Genomic DNA, 21,099 nt, shown 5'->3' with positions numbered 1-21,099 from the left:
TGATGGCCCGGTGGCGGCGGCTGTTCGAGATGACCCCGAGCGACCCGATTTCCGGTATCAAGATGTCCGCCTTCGCCCTTACCGACGACGAGACCCTGCGTCGGGTGAGAGAAGCGGTAGACGGGAAGCCGAAGATCGACGATTTGATGCCGTTCCCGATGCACCCGTCGCGGGGGTACATTTCACTGGTGAGTTGGATGTTGCCGACGCTTTCGCGGCCTTCTTGTTTTCCGCCTTTTTTGCCTATTGTCTTACTTTGTCGTTCCCGTAGGGGATAAGAGACGTGCGAGACTCCCCGCCGCCCATTCCCAAGGACGCCCGGCTGTGAGCCGTGAACAGGGCACGCGCCGAGGAGGAGAAGAAGAAGAAAGATGCCAAGGAGGCGAAGCGCACGAAGGAGCTCCTCGCGCGCGAAAAGCTGGACGCCCGTCGCCGGCGTTAGAAGCTCGACAGTCTCCCGCTGGAGCCATCTCCCTCGCCGTCGGTGTCGGATTCTTCGGGCGATGGCGGCGAGGGCGAGGTGGGAACGGCCTGCCTGGAACACCTCCCCGACATTAGGGAGATGGTGCTCGGGGCGCCGGCAAGGAGCCTGATGCTCCTAGGAGGAGGAGGTGTCCCGGGGCCGGTGGCGGCCCGTCCCAGGGCCGAGGCCGACACGCCTGAGGCGCGGGTGTCAGAGGAGCGTGCCAACAGCCCGATGGGTTCGACGGTGGAGGTGGAGCGAGCGACGGTGGGGGCGACCCTGTCGTCTCCGCAAAGGGTCAAGGAGGTGCCGGGGTCCGGCGGAGGTCAGCTGGCACCGGTGGACACCGAGGCCGCGCTGCTGCCACCACCGCCGCCATTGCAGAGGAGGCTAGCAGTGTCGAAGCGGCTGCATCCCCGTTCGCAGTAAGCGTCTTTTCTAGTGGAGTCCGTAGTACTTCTTGTTTGCCCCTTGGTCGCATGCTGACCTTAGGAGTGTCTTTGCTTCTAGCTAGAAGCATCTGGTGGAAGATCCTACCTTGGCACCTCGTAAGGCGCTCAAGGTGAACGTTAGCTCCTCCGCCCATCAGGCAGCGGAGGCGCAGGTTGGCGTGTAGCGTGGCGCGGCGTCAGGCAGGGCTGTTTCGGAGGAGGCGGCTGCCTAGGAAGAGGGTGCCGAGGCGGCCGCGGAGCGAGTGGAGGAGGAGGAGCCCACGCCTCGTGATGTCGTGAGTCTTGGGGCGAAGGAGGCTGGGGCGTCCACCATTGCTGAGGCCATTGAGGGTGAGGCTGGAGCCCCCAAGACCTCCGAAGTCAGGGCGGTGGATGCCAGGGCCACCGAGGTAGAGATGGCGGAGGCCAGAGCCCCTGGATCCACTGAGGCTGAGGTGATGGAGGTGGAGACAGAGCAAGTTTTGGCGCCGCCCCTGGTTCAGACAATCTCGTCTGATGATTCCTCCCAAGGGAAGGAGGCGGTGGACGTCGAGGCGGCCAGTACCGTGGAGCAGCCAGTCCCAGATCCCGCCGAGGGGAGTTCGGCCCTTGCCCGGCTATGGCCTGAGCCCCGTGGGTGGAACTTCCCGCGTGTTTTCTGGCGGAACCGGGCTGATCCCAAGGGGGAGCCTGTGTTCGCCCTTGAAGATATCGCAGAGGGGGGCGGTGGGATACCCTCGAGTAGTACCGCCAACTGGCAGTGCGGTCGCTGCAGACAGCGATGACTATTATGGGATGGGACTTGCCCGGTGTCACCCAGGTAAGTACTTTCCTCTCCCGTGCCGCATTGTTTTCTCTCCGAGCCCCCTCGCAATGTTTGACGTGTGTTTTTTGTTTTGCCTCTTTAGGAGCTCGAGACCCGATCCCTTGGGAAATCGGTATTCCTACGAAGGGACAGGGATATCTGGGACCAGCTCCGGCGGTAGAAGGGCCTGCTCGCCGATGCTCAGGGGCTTCTGTCGGCACGGAGTGCGGAAGTGGAGGACCTCCGCCTTTGTTGTGCTGACATTCAGGCCAAGTTGGCCACGGCTAAAGAGCAGTCTGCCCCTCTGGTAGCGAAGATCAAGGAACTGGAGGAGGAGCGAGACGCCTTCAGGTCTCGGGCCCAAGAAGCGACGGCCTCTGCCAAGGCCATAGCCGAGCAGCTGGGTGCGGAGCAGAGCGAGCATCAGCTGATGAAAGTCGCCTTGGTCGAGGCTACCAAGGCGGCCGAGGCCTCTCGGGTCGAGGCCTTAGACTGGAAGAGCAAGGCCGAGGGTAAGTTCCGCTGAATCGTGCTCTTTGTTCTTTTTGTTCTCGTTCGCGTTTGACTCCTGACCCCTCGTTGTGATGTAGATCTGGAGAAACAGGCCTCCCAGGCGGCTGAGGCCTCCGTCGCGGTGCAAGCGGCGCTGGATGTTGAGGTCCGGGAGCACGAGGCGCTGCGCAGCGCAGTCCGTACCGCCTGTGAGGCCCTGGACGTCGAGGGAGTCCAATCGGCCAGCTCCCTTGGGAGCCGCCTGATTGCGTTGAGCGGCCGCGTCCACGAGAGGCTCTGGGGGGCGTTGCACACGGGCGTCAAGCGCGCCCTGGCCATCGTCTCCTCTCACTATGCTATCAACCTCGAGGCTGTCAGCGACGGCTACGTGTTGCCAGAAGATGACGAGGAAGCTGATGCAGAGGTCGCGAAGCTGTTGGAGGCGGCCGAGGCACCTGGCACAGCGCTGGCTAGTCTATTTGAAGAAGAGGTAGTCCCTCCCGCGCCGGCCGCCGATCCTTGAGCTTTGACCTAGGCCAAAAGGGGCCATGTAACCGGATTGAGTTAGTTGCCGTATCGTGATGTTTTTGTGGCCGTCAAGGCCTTTAAAGTATTTGCGTACATGGGTCTTTTAACCGTTTTCTGTTCTACTTCCGAGCCTGTGCCCTCTGTCTCGATCTTGGGAACCCGCAAAGAAATCCCTCGGAACCTAAGCCGTCCTTCGGCGAAGGGTGGTGAGGGAGCCACCGTAGCCCAGAGGCGTAGGCCGTTCTCATGACTCGACCAGCCCTTTGGCCTCGAGACAAGCTTTTGGTCTTTGGGTTTCTTGTGTGGGTCCCGTCGGAGCGCGAGAGAGTTTGGCGTAGAAATTTTTTGAAAGACCATTAACAAACAGTGTTCGGGACTTAGGGGGTTCCCCCTTTTTAGCCCCCGAGGGAGGCTCGGCTTTGCAGAGGCAGAGCCGAGTCTCCCTTATAGCGCTATTGTGACGTCGAGCCCCTATTGATAGACAAGCTCTCTGTACAGAACTTCCTCGGAGCCTACGTTGTCCTTTGGGTGAAAAGGTGGTGAGGGAGCTGTCGTAGCCCGGAGGCATAGGCCGTTCTCATGGCTCGGCCGGCCTTTTCACCTTTGAGACGATCGTACTGTCCTTAGGTTCTATATAGTCGACTTATCTATAAGGGGGTAGGTTCCCCTTGATGGGGGTTTCTCAAAAAAATTGAACAACTAAAGACGCTTCTTTAATGTATTTCAAGAAACAAAATATACAATGCTTGGAAATTTAAGGGTAGAAACGACGTAGCTGTTCTATGTTCCAAGCGTTGGTGAGGACTTCGCCCTTCTCGTTGACTAACTTGTAGGTCCCGGGCTTCAGCACTTGGGCAATGATGTACGGCCCTTCCCAGGGTGGGGTCAGCTTGTGGCGGCCCTTGTTGCTCTGCCTCAGTCTCAGCACCAGGTCGCCCACCTTTAGGTCTCGGCTTTGGATGCACCAGGCTTGGTAGCATCGTAGGGCTTGCTGGTACCTAGCTGAGTGTAGTAGCGCGACATCTCGGGCTTCCTCCAGTTGGTCGAGGGCGTCTTCGCGGGCGGTGCGGTTGCTTTGCTCGTTGTACGCCTGTAGCCTTGGGGAACTGTATTCTAAGTCAGTGGGGAGGATGGCCTCGGCTCCATAGACCAGGAAGAACGGTGTGAATCCTGTGGCTCGGCTCGGGGTGTTTCGTAGGCTCCAGATGACTGATGGGAGTTCGTCAAGCCATTTCTTGCCAAACTTCTTCAACTGGTTGAATATTCTTGGCTTAAGGCCTTGTAGGATCATGCCATTGGCACGTTCTACTTGGCCGTTTGTCCTTGGGTGTCCTACGGCTGACCGGGCCACCCGGATGTAGTGGTCGTCGCAGAACGTTAGGAACTTGCGACTAGTGAATTGTGTCCCATTGTCAGTGATGATGGTGTTAGGAACCCCGAACCTATGGATGATGTTCATAAAGAATAGCACCGCTTGCTCGGATTTGATCTGAGTGATCGGACGAGCCTCGATCCATTTGGAGAATTTGTCGATGGCTACCAGCAGATGGGTATAGCCCCCGGGTGCCTTCTGCAGAGGCCCAACCATGTCCAGCCCCCACACAGCGAATGGCCATGTGATGGGGATGGTTTGGAGGGCTTGGGCCGGGAGGTGCGTCTATCGAGCGTAGTACTGGCATCCCTCGCAGGAGCATACTAGCTTCGTGGCGTCGGCCACCGCCGTTGGCCAATAGAAACCTTGTCGGAAGGCGTTACCCATGAGCGCCTGAGGCGCCACGTGGTGCCCGCAGACTCCCGCGTGCAAGTCCCAAAGTAGGGAGTGGCCAGCCTTGGTGGTGATGCATCGTTGGAGAATACCCGATGGGCTACGCCTATACAACTCGCCGTTGCAGAGGACGTAAGTCTTGGCTCGTCGTGCAAGCCGCCGGGCCTCGGTTCTGTCCGCAGGAAGCTCTCCTCGAATGAGGCGATCAAGGAAAGGGACTCGCCAGTCCGTTCCTTGGTCGGCCTTGGGAGGCTCTGCGTCAATCGCCATGGCCTCGGGCTCGGCTGGCGGGGTCTCGGTGGCAGAGGGGGCCTCGGGCCCTGTGTTGGGCTCGGCCGATATGCCCTCTTCCGTCGCCGAGGCGTAGTCGACGGATGGCTTGTGGAGGTCTCTGGCGAAGACGTTCGGGGGGACCGGGGCCCGTGCTGATGCCATCTTTGCCAGTTCATCCGCGGCCTCGTTGAACTTTCGCGCAACGTGGTTGAGTTCGAGACCGTCGAACTTGTCCTCCAGGCGATGTACTATCACGCAGTACGCCTTCATTTTGGGGTCATGGCAGCTTGACTCTTTCATCACCTGATCGACGACGAGCTAGGAATCACCCCGTACGTCGAGGCGTCGCACTCCAAGTTCGATGGCGATTTGCAGGCCGTTGACGAGGGCCTCGTATTCGGCGACATTGTTGGAGGCGGCGAAGTGAAGCCAGATCATGTAGCGCATGTGTATCCCGAGGGGCGAGACCAGGAGCAGGCCCGCGCCAGCCCCAGTCTTCATTAGAGACCCGTCGAAGTACATGGTCCAGCATTCTGATTGGATCTGAGTGGGTGGCAGCTGTGTGTCGGTCCATTTGGCTACAAAGTTGGACAGGACCTGTGATTTGATCGCTTTTCGAGGCGTGAAAGACAAGGTTCCCCCATGAGTTCGATAGCCCACTTGGCTATTCTACCCGAGGCCTCCCGGTTTTGGATTATCTCTCCCAAAGGAAAAGACGACACCACAGTCACCGGGTGGGACTCGAAGTAGTGACGCAGCTTGCGTCGAGCCAAGACTACGGTGTAAACCAGCTTCTGGATGTGGGGGTAATGCGTCTTAGTCTCGGAGAGCACTTCACTAATGAAGTAAACAGGTCGTTGGACGGGTAGAGCATGTCCCTTCTCCTGCCTCTCGACTACTATGGCCGCGCTGACCACTTGGGTCGTCATGGTGACGTAGAGTAAGAGGTGCTCGCCCTCGGTGGGCAGAACCAAGACGGGGGGGGTTGGTGAGCAGTGCTTTGAGCCTGGTGAGGGCTTCCTCGGCCTCGGTGGTCCAAGAAAAGCGCTCGGACTTTCTCAAGAGGCGGTACAGGGGCAGGCCTTTTTCGCCGAGGCGCGAGATGAAGCGGCTTAGGGCCGCAAGGCATCCCATGACCCTCTGCACCCCTTTGAGGTCTTGGATCGGGCCCATGTTGGTCACGGCCGAGACCTTCTCTGGGTTGGCCTCGATTCCACGTCCCGAGACTATGAATCCTAAGAGCATGCCTCGGGGAACCCCGAAGACACACTTCTTGGGGTTGAGCTTGATGCCCTTCTCTCTGAGACATGTGAAGGCAACCTCCAAGTCGCCGACGAGATCACTGACCTTCCTGGACTTGACTACAATGTCATCCACATAGGCCTCGACGGTTCGCCCGATGTGTTCGCCAAAGACTTGGATCATGCACCGTTGGTAAGTAGCCCCTGCGTTTCTGAGGCCGAACGGCATGGTTACATAGCAGTACATGCCGAATGGAGTGATGAAAGAAGTCGCGAGCTGGTTGGACTCTTTCATCTTGATTTGGTGGTAATCGGAATATGCATCAAGGAAGGAGAGGGTTTCACATCCTGCAGTGGAGTCGACGATTTGGTCAATTCGTGGTAGTGGGAAGGGGACTTTCGGGCATGCTTTATTTAGACCAGTGTAGTCCACACACATCCTCCACTTGCCACTTTTCTTTCTGACTAATACAGGGTTAGCCAACCACTCTGGATGGAATACTTCCTTGATGAACCCAGCTGCCATGAGATTCTGCACTTCTTCGCCGATGGCCCTGCGCTTCTCCTCGTCAAATCGGCGCAGGCGCTGCTTTACCGGCCTGGAGCCTGCCCGGATATCTAAGGCATGCTCGGCGACCTCCCTTGGTATGCCCGGCATGTCCGAGGGACTCCACGCAAACATATCGACGTTCGCACGGAGAAAGTCGACGAGCACGGCCTCCTATTTGCTATCGAGGGTGGCACTGATCTTCAGTCCTCAGCCATCGGGGACGGCGGGATCGATGGGGACGAGCTTGACGGCCTCTGCGGGCTCGAAGGTCCCAGCGCGCCGCTTGGCGTCGGGAACCTTGCTACCAAGCTGGTCGAGATCGACGATGAGGGTCTCGGCCTCCACGATCGCCTCGGCGTACTCGATGCACTCGACGTCGCAGTCGTATGCATGTTCGTACGTGGACTCGATGGTGATGATGCCGTTGGGGCCTAGCATCTTGAGCTTGAGGTAGGTGTAGTTGGGGACCGCCATGAACTTGGCGTAGCACGGGCGCCCCAAGATGGCGTGGTAAGCCCCCTTGAATCCAACCACCTCAAAGGTGAGGACCTCCTTGCGGTAGTTGGAGGGAGTGCCAAAGCAGACGGGTAAGTCGATGCGCCCGAGGGGTCGTGTGCGCTTTCCTAGCACAACGCCGTGGAAGGGTGCGGAACCGCCTCGGAGCCGTGACTGGTCGAGCTCCAGGAGCTCCAGAGTGTTGACGTAGAGGATGTTGAGGCCGCTGCCTCCGTCCATGAGCACTTTGGTGAGCCGGGTGTTGCCGACGATCGGGTCGACGACAAGCGGGTACTGCCCGGGGTTTGGAACATAATCGGGGTGGTCATCCCGATCAAAGGTGATTGCCTCCCGAGACCAATCGAGGTACTGGGGGGTGGCCACCTTGACCGAGAAGACCTCCCGGCGTTCCCTCTTTCGCTGGCGCGCCGTGAGGCATGCCGAGGGTCCGCCAAAGATCATGAAGGCGTTGTGTACCTCGGGGAACCCATCATCTTTATCGCCATCCCTTTCGCCGGCGCCCCTTTTCCTGGCCTCATCGTCGTCAGGGAGCCCAAGCCTGGCGTAGTAACGTCGGAGCATGGTGCACTCCTCGAGGGCATGCTTCACCAGACCTTGATGGTAAGGACAAGGCTTCTTCAGCATGTCATCAAATAGCTCGGGGCCCCGGGGGCCTTGGGGATTCCTGCGATCTACCGCGGCGACATGGACGGCCTCGAGGACCTCCTGCTTCCCTGGGCGACCCTTCTTCTTTCTCTTGGGGACGTGGGTGGGCGAGGCCTCGGGGGCCTCGTCCTTCTGCTTCCCCTTGGCGTCGTTGTTGGGGAAGATGGCCCCAACTGCCTCTTCGCCCGAGGCGAAGTTGGTGGCGATGTCGAGGAGTGCGGCCGCTGTGGTTGGTACGTTCCGGCCCAATTCTCGGACCAGGTCTCGGCAGGAGGTGCCAGAGAGGAATGCTTGGACGATTTCTGAGTCACCGACGTGGGGCAACTCGTTGCATTTCTTAGAGAAGCGCCGGATGAAATCTCGAAGAGATTCGTCCGGCTTCTGGCGGCAACCTTTGAGGTCCTAGGAGTTCCCGGGGCGCATGTAGGTGCCCTAGAAATTCCCGACGAAGACCCTCACCAAGTCGCGCCAGTCGTGGATCTGTGCGGGAGGAAGGTGTTCGAGCCAGGCTCGCGCTGAGTCTGACAAGAACAAAGGGAGGTTGCGGATGATGAGCAGGTCATCTTCCGCACCGCCTAGCTGACAAGCCAGGCAATAATCGGCTAGCCATAGCTCGGGGTTTGTCTCGCCGCTATACTTTGTGAGGTTGGCAGGTTGCCAGAACCGGGCTGGGAAGTGAGCGTTGCGAATGGCTCTACTAAAGACCCGAGGGCCAGGTGGCTCGGGAGAAGGACTACGGTCCTCTTCACTGTCGTAGCGACCGCCTCGGTGTGGGTGGTAGCCCCGGGCAGCTCCGTCGCCGCGGCGCCGTCGCCTGCCAACTACTTCGTGGCCCCGTTGGCCGCCGGCGCGCGAGCGGGCTCGGGACGGACCGAGGCACCCTGGCCCCAGCGAGGTCACGCCATGGGTTGCTCTAAAGTGCCTCCGCGCCGGTGGGAGGTGGAACTTTTGGCCTGCTGTACCGCAGCGGTCTCGAGGAGGTCGCGGAGCTCTTCGCGGACCCGTCGCCCCTCGGTGGTGGAGGGCTCGGGCATTGCTCGGACCAGCATCGCAGCCGCTGCGACATTCTGGCTAGCCCGATTAAAGATTGGAGGTGGCTCTCCCCCCTCGTTGTCGTTGATGCGGTGATGGACGTCGCGGGCCCTCCCTCGGGCTCCTCCGCCCTCACCGCGCCCTTGCTGCTCCTGCTCGAGAGTGTCCCGAAGCTGTTGCAGAAGGAGTCGGTCTTGTTCGACCTTGGCTTGAAGCTCGTGGAGCTGCTCTAGGTCTGGGCGTCGATGCCCCCCGCGGATGGGGTTCTTGTTTCGTGCCGCCGGGGCTACGAGACGTGGAGGTGTGGCATCGCCCGCCCTTGCCTGGGGCGGGGAATGGTTGCCTGTCCTTTCGTCTTCTTCGCCCGCCCTTGGCATCCCGAGCCCGACGTGGAAGCACTCACAAGATGGATCGTAAGTCCCTTCGTCGTCGGAGTCGGAATAGCCGAGGCAGTAGTCGCTTGCGGCCAAGAATTGGCGCAAAGCCCCAGGGTTGTGGAGTTCGGAGAAATCCACCCCGGGCCATGCCTCGTCCTCGTCCGAGGAGTCGAAGTGGGTGCTCAGGTCGAGAGCGAAGCGCTGGCGGCGTTCCGAGGGGTGCTCGTGAGCGGCAGTGTAGGCGTAGGCATAAGAGGCGGCGGCATTCCTCAACCCAAAGGGGCATGGGGACGGTGCCGTCTCCATATTCTGCCCCGCCGGGGTCGACTCTTCAGGGAGTGGTGGAGTGGAACTAGACGACTGGGCATCGCCGCGAGCCACCGGCGATTTTCCTTTGTCCAGGCTCAGGCCAGACAGGTCCCCAGCCAGGGACCCCGTACCAATAGCTGGTCATAGGATATCGGCGGGGAGTGGCGTGCCGCCCCGGGTTCGCGTAGCGTCGGGGTGGCATTCCTCGCGTCGTGCCTAGCGAGCGCGGCGAGAGCGGCCGCCCGGGCGCCGCCTGCGCCTGGGTTGCCGGGGCGTGACTTCATCATCGGACGGTGGGGCTCGAGGGGCGAGGAGCACCATGTCGTACTCATGCCCTAGAGACATGAACTCTAGGCTCCCGAACCAAACTATGGTGCCGAGACGCAATGGTCGTATGGGGTCTGCCATCCAGGTCCTGCTAGGACGATGAAGCTAACACGCAGCGTCCCCTACCTAGCGCGCCAACTGTCGGTGTTTTGGAACCGGGGGTCCCTCAACCAACGAGTGAATTTGTGCTGCGTGCCCCTAATCCCGGATGGTAGTGCAAAGAGACACAAGGTTTATACTGGTTTAGGCAATCGAGGCCCTACGTCCAGTCTGAGAGATCGATCTTATGTTCCTTGCACCGGAGTGCTCGTAGTAGGGGGTTACAAGCTAGGTGAGAGAGGGAGCTAGCCCCAGGTCTCGGCGAGGGTGGTGCGGGCTGCTTGAGGCGTTGTTCTCAAGCAGCGTAGAAGTGTGTAGTTCTATCGGTGTGTTCGTCTTTCTTTTCTCCTCTTCCTATGAGGCCCAAGTCCTCTCCTTTTATAGTTGAAGGGAGGACGAAGGCAGTACATGTATCACTATGCGACGTCGTGCCAATAGAAGTGGCACGTCCGAACCCTGTGGCCCGTTCCGGTGGCGGCGTGGCTGTAGGAGCGATCCGTCCTTGGAATACTGGAGCGGCATGGTTGTCCCATCAGGTCCTGTGCGTCGTGGGAGCCCCGGGAATGTCTCGGAGCGGACGTGGCGGCGAACGTGCAAGCCCTGGTGGACAGATTGTGCGCGAGGCCGAGGCCTGGTCGGTGCCGAGGCTTGTACTGCGGTGGGGGTCTCGGCAGGCACGAACCCCGAGATTGCCGAGGCCACGGTGTACAGTGCCGAGGCCTTGCGCAGGCGGCGGGTCGCGGGTGCAGCGTTTGGACACAGTGGCCGGTAACCCCCGTCATACCCTGTCCCAGGCGCTGATCGTGGACACAGTGCTGGGACACAGTTACCGGTAACCCCCGTCATACTCTGTCCCAGGCGCTGATCGTGGACACAGTGCTGGGACACAGTTGCCGGTAACCCCCGCCGTGCCCTGTCCCAGCCGGTACGGCGCTGATGCGACTTCGGGTCGCGTCGGCCATTCTGTGACGTTGAGCTGCTGTCCGGCTGAGATCGCGGGAGTGGTTGAAAGTATTAATGAGATGTGACGCGCTGTCGGGAGGGTCGACCGAGGCGGGGGGCGACGGACCACGGACAAGCCGGCCCCGAGCGACACAGAGAACGAGGCCTCGCGCGAGACGGAGATCAGGCTCCTTGCCGAGGCCTCGCGCGATACGGAGAACGCGCTTCCTGCCGAGGCCTTCCGTGAAGAGCCTCGGGCGGGGCGGAGACGGCGTTCTTGCCGAGGCCTTCCCTGGGGAGCCTCGCGCGAAGCGGAGTTGGCGTCAGGATGCCGAGACCTCCTGCTCTATAAATGGGGGTGGCGTGTCCGAGCCCTGTAGCCGGCCACTGTTGTGGTATGGTCGATGGAGTGGCCCCGTCCTTGTCGCGCAGAAGTGACGCGCCGGTCATACTTGATCTTGTGCGTCGTGGGGCTCCAGTACAGCTTGATGCAGGACATGGCGGGCGACGTGCTGGTCATCGTGCGATGACGTCGTAGGGAGCTGTGGCTCTGCAGATGGCGAGGCCAAGCCATCGTGGGGGGTTCGGCGGACATGGATCCTCAGGCTGCCGAGCCCCTGAAGCAAACTGCCGAGGCCTTGGAGGGAATTATTGGTCCCGGGTACTGATTCCGAGGCCACAGTATCTCAGACGTGGCTCCCCACGCTGCGTTGTTCTCGGAGCAGGAGTTGGCAGCACAGTGAGGCATGGGCGTCAACCATGTGCATAGTGGTTAGCACAGTGGCGGGTAACCTCTGCCCAGTCCCGCCTCCTGTCCCGTCGGCCATTCCGCTGTACTGTGCCGAGCATGCGGCCGATGTCAGGGGCAGCAGTTGGCTGAGTTAATGCGACACGACGTTTTGTCAGAGAGACGGGTGAAGGAAGAGGCAGCGGAGTGCTGCCGAGCCCGCCTCGCGCGAGACGGAGGGTCGGCGGCCCGGCCGAGGCCTTTGGTGGGGGATCGCTCGAGGTCAGCGGTGAGGGGGCCTCGGGCGGGTCGGAGAATCGGCCGAGGCCAGCGATGTTTAGCTGGTTTCGACTTTTACGAAGTCTAAGCAGTCGTTTTTTGGTTCTTGCTTAGGGTACCCCTTCTCACTGTATCCGACACTAGTCTTGCCTAATAATTGCCTGCTTAAATATACAATATATTTTAGTCAAGATTTTGGAGGCAAACATAGCCACGAAATTGACATTAGTTCATGCCAACTACCTGGTCATATATACATATATAGATCGTGGTTCCAAACATAGCCACAAACTAACATTAGTTCATTCAAACCAACTACCTACATATAGTGCTTCCATGCCAACTACCAGGTCATATATACACATATACATCACGGTTCATACAAGCGACAAACTAATTACCAGCCACTACAAGAGATGACCACCAGGTAAGACTTGTGTTTATTCATGACAAAAGATCCACCCCATGATCACACACTTCATTTCTTGTGAGAGGCCCCCTTCTCATTGTTGCATTTCTTCATCACTTCAGCTGCCTCCTGGTCATCCATGATTGCGTTGTACAGCTTGGTAAACCTCCTAGAAATATCATACATTCACATAAATCAAGAAAAGTTCTGACAAGTTCTCATTTATATGAATGCTTCATCACTACCATTCTAATACATTTTCTAATTGACGGACATTTTGTCAATATTTATGAATAAATATTTAATCTATCAACCAGGCAAAGAGAAACTTCCAATTTAATTAAACAATTTTACAAAATGAAGAAGTTGACATGGAGCAACAGAAACAAGCAAAGGGATGGCACAAGAGGTAATATATATTGAGATCAGTGCAGTCTGTTGAGATAATTTGATGAATAATGCAAAGAATCTATCAAAAATAATTTTTAGTATTATTGATTCGTCACCTCAGCACTAGTTGGGAGCTGGGACAGTAAGGCTACCAGAATTTGGAACTAACTAAATAAGTACCTAGTACCAATCAAGCAGCAAATTAGTGAATGTCTAGGAGCAGATGGCACTTTCTACTAGGTAAACTATATTTAGAACATCAAAAGTACAGTAGTGCTACACATCTGCACTAGACCGCCAAGGAAAATATAGCTAGAGAGGATCACTCTTACCCGATTGCATTCTGCACTAGAACTAAAATGCTAGCACTCAACGATGATGACCAGAAGCACCTGTTGTCCAAAACGAACCAAAATCATATGATTATTCCTAGAAGAAAATTTAATCCACCCACAAATCCTAACGTATTTATTACAGCCAATGCGAACCAGCGACAAGTATCACAGCAACCAATTGCTCCAGCTTGAAATGACAAATTCATCAACTACTAACTACTAGTATATTGCCCATGCTAACGCTTCGGGCCACATTAAGTCCAAAGTTAATTCTATCAAATTTAAAGTACTTAGCTATTGTGCTTTGTCAAAGCTATTTTCATAGCACTGAACTGAGCACTGAAAGTTCATTGTTTTGCTAATACGACAAGACATTGCATGAAACTTTTTTGGCATTAGCCCCAAACGTGTTGCTATCTTCACGGCAAAAATGGCATGCAGAGAGTACATGTACCTATGAGAAGGAAGGTCTCACCTCTGATAAAAAAAAATCCAGCCTTCATAGCTCATACATTCTAGAGAGCTGCATATGACAAATTACCAGTTCTACAAGGCTAGGAAAACATGTGTAGGCTCTTCAGGTGGTGAGAAAAGAAATCTACTATTCTTCTATTCTCCGGTTCTCCTGCAAATTGGTCTTTGGGTTTGGCTTGAAAGCATGGACCGGATTAATTACTCCATAATAGGTAGAAAATCACAAGGAACCAGGCAGGTAACAAAAATATCTTGTTATTATCTGAAATATGATCACAGAAGCAACATCCTATGGAGGATGACAAAAATTGAACATGATATGATCTCAGAGATGAACAAAAAAACCAGCATGCTGACAGCAGTAGCATACCCAGATATGATCACAGCAGCAGTATGCACAGAGGTAGAAATAACATAGCTTGATAATGATGTTGAGATCTCAATATGTCATTTTGTTATTTCTTTGGTACAGATGAGATCAAACATAAATAAAATTAACATTCAGAAGTTGGATTGACCTTTCTTTCGCTTTTGGCCTCTCTGCCAACAAGGTGTAACCAATGGCTAGTGAAAGGCATAACAATGTTGCATGGCAAGCCAGTTCAGAATGCTCCTACTCCAAAAATGGCAAGCCAATTCAATATATGTATGAATGGCAGGTAGCCTGATTATACCAGCTTGCACTGTGCGTTGGTGATCATTTTTTTATTCAACTGTGAACTAAATTCCCTAGCCAGATCAGTAATTAGCAAAATATTTCATATTATATAACTCTAAAGCACAGCAGTGCTACACATCTGTAAAAACTGCAGCTTATGATGCATTCTTTCTGATAAAGGCAATTAAAAAAAATCTAACCTAAAGGACATCAACAATATGAAGATCATACCAAATGAAATTAAGTAATCACTTTCGAGCTGCTGTAACAGTTCACCCAGTACCTAGAAAAGAAATGAAGTACTGCCAGAATCATACTAATGTACACCAAAATTTTCCACCTTGATTATATTTCAGATAACTCATACTCAGATTCCAAATTTCTAACTGGAAATCATTTCTCTACTTACTGACAACACACATCGCAGAATTAAATGGATTACATGTGTACACACTTATACTAATAAAAAATGCAGCGAACGCACCTAATCTAAACAGTCTAATTCTCCTCAATTAGCTGGACACAGAACCATCGGATTGCAGATATTTCATCAAATAAAAAAGTCATGTAGATCTAGGAGAGAGGGCGGTTTACCTAGGCAAGGCATTGCTTGGTTGCGGGCTTGGAGGTGTCCCATTTCATCCAGCCGTGCAAGAACGCCGGCCGTCAGCGTGTATATCCACCCCGACCACTCCGGTGGACGCCCACACCCAGGAGCCAAACCGAGGTAAGAGATCAGTGTCAGTTTGGGAGAAAGAAATAAGGGGTATGGGAGAGGAGATAGGGAGTAATGGAGGGTGTATGCGCCTCCAAGATGACTGTGAACGGGAGGGGAGCTCGTGCCACGGAGTCGGAGAAGGGAGTGTGTGCCGTCAGGTCGGGAACGGAGCGGGCGCCGCCGGGTGGGGAGACAGGGACGGAGCGCGCAGCGCCGGGTCGGGGACGGAGGGCCGCGCTGCCGAGTCGGAGAGGTGGTGCTCGGCCTGTCCACGGGGGTGCCGCTCGGAGGAGGACCACCATCGGGCAGCAGGGGTGCGCTCAGGAGGAGGACCGCCGCCGCCACCTTCTTTGCGGGCATGAGAGATGGAAGACGAGAGCCAATGGTGAGAGGCAGAGATGACAGGATAAATGGAGTGAAAAAAAGATGGGCCGTGTGAGCGCCAGTGTGGCCGCTGAAGGCGCCAACCCACTAAAATTTTGGATTTGTTTGTATGTGCTAGTTGCCATGAACGGCACGCACGTGTCTATGGTATTGGCAGCATCTTTTTTTTCTCTTGTTAATAATGTGACACCATGGTTTTCTTAAAATATTACAGTATGTATTTGTTTTATAAAGCTTGTATGTAGTTAATAAGGAAAAAACTAAATTAACTAATATCGAGAAAAGCTTGCAACGTGTAAGTCTGCCACTCAGTCGCTCCGTACTCCACTACATTTTATCCTTTAATCATTGGTTTCAATTAATGGAGGTGTGCTCTACTGACTTCTGCTTAGAGCCTGTCTCGTTGAGGACATTTATTCATGAGGTAATATTGTAATTTCACATATAGCTCATCAGTTTATTTGAAACCAGAGTCAATACAATAAAGACTTCTAATTCCTCCATAGTTGGCACACCCTTGATAACAGAAACAACAAATGAATTTGGATTCCATAATTTGATTAAGGGTCTTCGATCAATTCTCCCAATAAGTTGTCATGACTCTTTTTCATCTCGTGTTCCTTTGCAGGAGAATATAGTTTTTGTAGCTTATCCAAAGATTTCTGCAAAATTTGTCCGGTATTGTTTGTCCTGGGAACCTGATTAAAGTAACTTCCCGCCAAACGCAATATATATTTGTCTCATATATGTATCACGGTTCACCATAATCCACAATCTTAATTGACATATTCTTACCTGAGTCAAAATTTCAAGGTTAATATTGCCAATGATTTATTCTTTCCACCCTGTAGAAGCTAACTCTACCAATGCTTCCCTGACTCCCTAGTCCCTATACCAGGCTGACCAGATAACCGTAGTTTGGTATGTCTCCTCTGATTGATTCCGTAACCATGTCCCAAAAAGCTTTCTCCATTGAAATTTTCTTACCTGAGTCAAAATTTCAAGGTTAATATTGTCAATGATTTCTTCTTTTTTCACCCTGTAGGAGCTAACTCTACCAATGCTACAATTTAGATAGAAGTCATTACATGGAAATTTAGAATGTCTTAAAAATTCAGTTTATTGTGTAAATTCAGACATGCATCAAAGTCAAGGTCGAGCACATAAGACTGAATAACTGAAGAAAAAGATGACCATGGAACTGAAATGTTTGAACATGGAGCAGGAGGTGAGGTCTGTGTGTGACGGAACAAGTAGGCTTTTTCAACACACTGGGTGCCACAATTGTGTGTGTATTGTCCGTGCTAACGCTACGGGCTACGTTAAGTCCAAAGTTAATTCTATCAAATTTGAAGTGTAGTTTTCTAAAAACCTGTATCTAAAAACTGGCAAGCACGCTGCTCCATGAAAAGAACAATCCTACAAAATGATGATGTGTCACTGTTTTTGTGGCCGTGCTAATGCTACGGAAAAATACAAAACAAAATAGGGTTTCTTTTAGCCTTTTTAAGAAGTGGCATAATGTACATGCGACAGCTCTTTAACTGTACAGAAAAGGGTTTCTTTTAGCCTTTTTAAGAAGTGGCATAATGTACATGCGACAGCTCTTTAACTGTACAGAAAAATAGTCTTACCTCATATGTGACATATCCACGAATGGAGCTATAACAATTTCCCCAAAGTAATCTGCCTCCTTCGGCTCTTCATTGACCTCCTTTATTCCATTCTGTGAAGCGTTTTGTTAATTAGAATTTTGAACAGTAAATTACTACTGAACTAATAATTCAGCTGTAGAAACCTACCAAAGCACCAAAGAAGTGAGCAACAACACTAGATGATCTCCTGGTTAGCAGATGACAGGATGCCAATAAAAGGTTGAACAGGTTCAGCTGGCAAGGGTGAGGCCTTCCACTGTTTAGATATCTCAAGATAATTTTTTGTTGCGAAAGTAGGAGGTGAAGTGGGCAAATAACAGCCAAAACCTACTCGACATCAATGTCTCCTTTCAAAGACACACTGTGTCGCATCCTCAATATTTTAGCCCTGTCAAGCCAAATAGTGAGCAACATTAGAAAATTAAATCTTGAGATATCATTGAGAGAGTTCCATAACACACTATTGCTGAGTTTATCATGACCTTGGAGGAGAAACTGATATGGCAGCATCTGTAAACTGAATTGTCATACAGCCTGAGCAATACCCACAGTTGTAATTACTGAAACCATAAAAATTCTTCAGAAAAGGCAACTCCCAGTGCTAACCAAAATCAACTCCATATATTTGTTGTCACTACCTCGACAGATGCTGGTTGATTTGATAGTGGTAGCCTAAGTTTACATACGGGGATCACAAGCAAAATACTCTAGAATTCAAACCATCATGTCTGCTCGGCTGATCAGATCCAAAGGGAAACAAGATAAAGTGGCACGTCACATTATCCTGATTCCATTGAAACGATCAAACCTGACTAGCAGAGAAAAAAACAGAGGTGAGGCATGCGGGGATATAATGATAAGATCAAGAACCCATAATAAAACAAATTGTTAGAAACACGAAACAGGGAACAATGCAAGATTAAATAATTCATACTGTGCTACTACTCTCGAGCTTATTCCAAACAGGGGCTGTCGGCCAGGGATGCAGGGCGTCGAAGGCACAGGTGGGGATGACGGAGACGTCGGCGGGGTCGCGCTCGACGCCGGCATCAGCATCGTCGCTGGAGGTCGCTGGGTGGCCGGGCTGTAAGGACGGCGAAGTGGAGGCCAACGACGCCGTGCTGCGGGAGTCAGGGGCCGTGACGGTGGTGGCTAATCCGGCGGTGGCTACTCGTCGAGTGGCGGTGGCGTGCGCCCCTCGCGCGGCCCCGAGCGGCGGCAGCGTCGTGCGCCCCCCACGCGGCCTCGAGCGGCGGCAGCAGCACGGTCGGATGGATCTGACCCTGACCCAGGCGGCGGCGGAGCGACGAGGGGAGGGGGTGGCCTAGATGGCTAGATGCCTAGATCAGACCGGGAGGGGGAAAATTAAAGGGGTGTTTCGGACTGCTCCATAAATTCTCCACCGTAGAGCAGCTTATGGAGCACCTTTTTAGATGCTCTCACAACTTTACTTTTTTTTTCTCGAATGAGTGCATAGAGCTAAACCTGTTTGACTAAAAAAACGTAGAGCAGAGCTAAAAAATGTGGAGCGGAGGAGTCCCAAACACCCCCTAAGGTGATCGGGTGACGATGGATCGGTAGCGGGAGGGTACGTCGAGAGTTGGGTGAAAAAAATCACGAGCTCCGGGTGTTTCTCTAAACGTAAGATGTGGGCGTAAGATTTTTGTGTGGCCCACAACAAAACTAATTTAGACCTTCAGATCTAAATATGAGAAATCAATCTAACGGTCCTGATATAAGTGGGTAGGAAACTTTTGGGCATCATTTGCTCTTTTATAGTATAGGTTTTGCCGCCGAGTCATAAAAAGAGCTAATAGTGGCAATTTTCTCTCACTCTCAGCTTATATGATATTTCTATGTATTATTAAAAACAAAAAATGGTTAAGTGACTAAGATAATTAGATTGTAAAGTGTGGAAACATTTTATTTTTATTTAAATTTTATCGTGGCAGCCAAACATATGAGCTCAGGTTGAATCTTGGCCATCCATCTTGGTATTTTAATTTTTATTTTTAGGCTAAATTAATCAAATAGAATAATTTTTTCGTGTTTATCACATCACTTTGCATTTATCACATGCACATATCCGGTAATTCAAGATTCAGGCTTATAATACAAATAATACAGCTAGGGATGTCAACTGGGCGGATTTTGAAATTAAAACCCGAATCCGTCTGAACATCAATTCGGGTGGAAATCTATCCCTGAAACCAAACCCGTGTATACTCAAAACTCGATGGATCCTCTAAACCCCGAAAAAATAACAACAAACCTAGAGCACGACGGACCATTGAGGCATGGATGTGCAAGTAGAGGGCTTGGTGTCGATGGATGAAGGCAACGGAGAAGAGCAAGCGAGGCTAAGGTCGATGGACTATGAAGTCCATATGAAGCTATGAAGAGTACCATATGTCCATATCATTCATGTAGAACAAATCAATTGGTGATACGCGGAGATATCAAGTGGCTTGGTAGAGTGAAGTTGAAGGAGCTTCATGCTTGGATAATGGTCTAGGTGGTGTGATTGATTGCACTTAAGATGACCATTGTTTATCATGTGGAAGATGATGGAGATGGAGGTTGGATAATATAAATATGTCATTTAGGGTATGTTTGGAATCTTTGCCGGACATTGTGCTACCAAGCGTTTGGGTCCTCAGCGAGCTTACCTGGAGTTCTGTGTTGGCAAGGATTTTCAAGGTAGCCAAATTGTCTCGCCTGGGCTACCAAGGTTTGGCTTGCCCAGCTAGGGTGGGCAGGCTACCTCGTTGGGAAATCAAGCTCTCCCTTAAAAGATCTAGGGTTCCAGTGCAGCATACGGCAGATTAGGTTTGGGTTACCGTGATACAATGGTAGATAGGGTTATGGTTTGCCAAAGTTAATGGTACACATTCATGGGTGGTAAAGACAAATAAAGATGAGATCTCAGTGAAGATCACAAGAGCCACATCTTAGGATCACAAGAGCACATCTTAAGATAAATTTTAAATGAATTTTATGAAATGCTTATTGACTCAAAATATGTTGTTGTGTAAATTTGCAGAATTATCTGACCAAATTTAGTTACTATTACAATTACTCATTGAATTACCTACAATAAACATAATAATATCTAAACTTGGTTAGAAAATCTACAAACTACATAACTCTGCTTTAGAAAAAGGTGAAGATGAGGGCTAACTCTAAGTGTTTTGTGGATCATCTAAAGAGGTAATAAAAAAAACTAGTTCTCTCTTTTTTAAGTTGCTCTATGGTAGAGTTGGTGTAGCAAAGTTGATTTTTATAGAGTAGAGTAGTCTCAAATAGGGATGCAAGTGCGTACCCAATGGTGTTTTTGGGTCAGCTAACTAATTATGGTCAAATGTCATTCTAGTTTATTTTCCACTCCCCTTAAACTACGAAAATGCAATCCTAATTCATTTGATCAATTTGTTTTGGGTCTGACAAGATGACCCAAAATAGTTTGAACTTGCATCCTTAGGCTCAAACAGACCAGTTATTCTTTATTATTAATAAATACCCTCTTGATGTACTAGGTATTATAAGTAAAAAGAAAGTAACCAAAGGACTATTTGGAACTAAGAAATTTTGGTGTCGGGTATCGATATTAGGGATACCCAGAGGAAGGAAGTTAACGGCCACGAACATTAATTCGCCCGGATGGTCCAAGACGTATTTAAGGTCTTGCCCAACCCCCAAGGTCGGTGGCCTACGGCTCCAAGCACCGTTAGAAGCTTGCGCGCCGTGAGGTCTATGCGTCTGAGCCGGCTACGCCTTCCTTCCTCCGATGGTCGGAGTCCACCATCACCTTTTATTGGACCGACCACCCAAAAAGCATCCCATAGCTAGGAAGATACCCACTCGTGGTTGACTTGATCATCGGCACGAAGTGGCTCACCAAGGTGCTGATGAATGGAGGCAGCGGCCTCAACATCATGTACGTTGAGACGCTTGAGCCATGGGCATCGATCGATCACGCATCCAACCAACCGAGGCGCCTTTCCATGGCATCATGCCTAGGAAGCAGGTTGTGCCGCTTGGGCAGATTGATCTGCCCATCACCTTCGGGAATCCAACCAATTACAGGACACAGACCCTTACCTTCGAGGTGGTCGGGTTCCACAGGACCTACCATGCCATCCTGGGACGTCCATGCTACGCGAAGTTTATGGCAGTCCCCAACTACACCTATCTGAAGTTGAAGATGCTGGGTCCGTGCGGGTCATCACTGTTGGCACCTCCTTCCAGCATGTCTACGAGTGCGAGGTCGAGTGT

The 21,099-nt window shown here is 52.4% G+C and overlaps 1 protein-coding gene across 8 annotated transcripts; it reads right to left on the bottom strand.

Annotated features, from left to right (window-relative positions):
- Window positions 1-12,007: 12,007 nt before the first annotated feature.
- Window positions 12,008-18,187, bottom strand: LOC136518570 (uncharacterized). 8 transcript variants are annotated; one of them, XM_066512242.1, is made up of 9 exons: window positions 17,463-18,187; window positions 17,307-17,384; window positions 17,156-17,212; window positions 16,972-17,080; window positions 16,804-16,895; window positions 15,965-16,156; window positions 14,662-15,130; window positions 12,933-12,992; window positions 12,008-12,379 (listed from the first exon to the last, which is right to left on the bottom strand). In XM_066512242.1, the coding sequence occupies exons 2-6, from the start codon at window positions 17,351-17,353 to the stop codon at window positions 16,153-16,155; spliced, it is 309 nt and encodes a 102-aa protein (XP_066368339.1). In that variant the 5' UTR covers window positions 17,354-17,384; window positions 17,463-18,187; the 3' UTR covers window positions 12,008-12,379; window positions 12,933-12,992; window positions 14,662-15,130; window positions 15,965-16,152. The 8 variants fall into 8 exon arrangements, 3 of the variants coding, with proteins under 3 accessions (XP_066368339.1, XP_066368337.1, XP_066368338.1); XR_010774555.1 differs by having other exon boundaries at window positions 14,662-15,880; window positions 16,972-17,212; XR_010774556.1 differs by having other exon boundaries at window positions 14,662-15,867; window positions 16,972-17,212.
- Window positions 18,188-21,099: the final 2,912 nt, after the last annotated feature.

The sequence above is a fragment of the Miscanthus floridulus genome, chromosome 17, assembly GCF_019320115.1.
Source record: "Miscanthus floridulus cultivar M001 chromosome 17, ASM1932011v1, whole genome shotgun sequence".
NCBI classification, from domain to species: domain Eukaryota; kingdom Viridiplantae; phylum Streptophyta; class Magnoliopsida; order Poales; family Poaceae; genus Miscanthus; species Miscanthus floridulus.
This window is presented reverse-complemented; position numbering and strand designations above follow the sequence as displayed.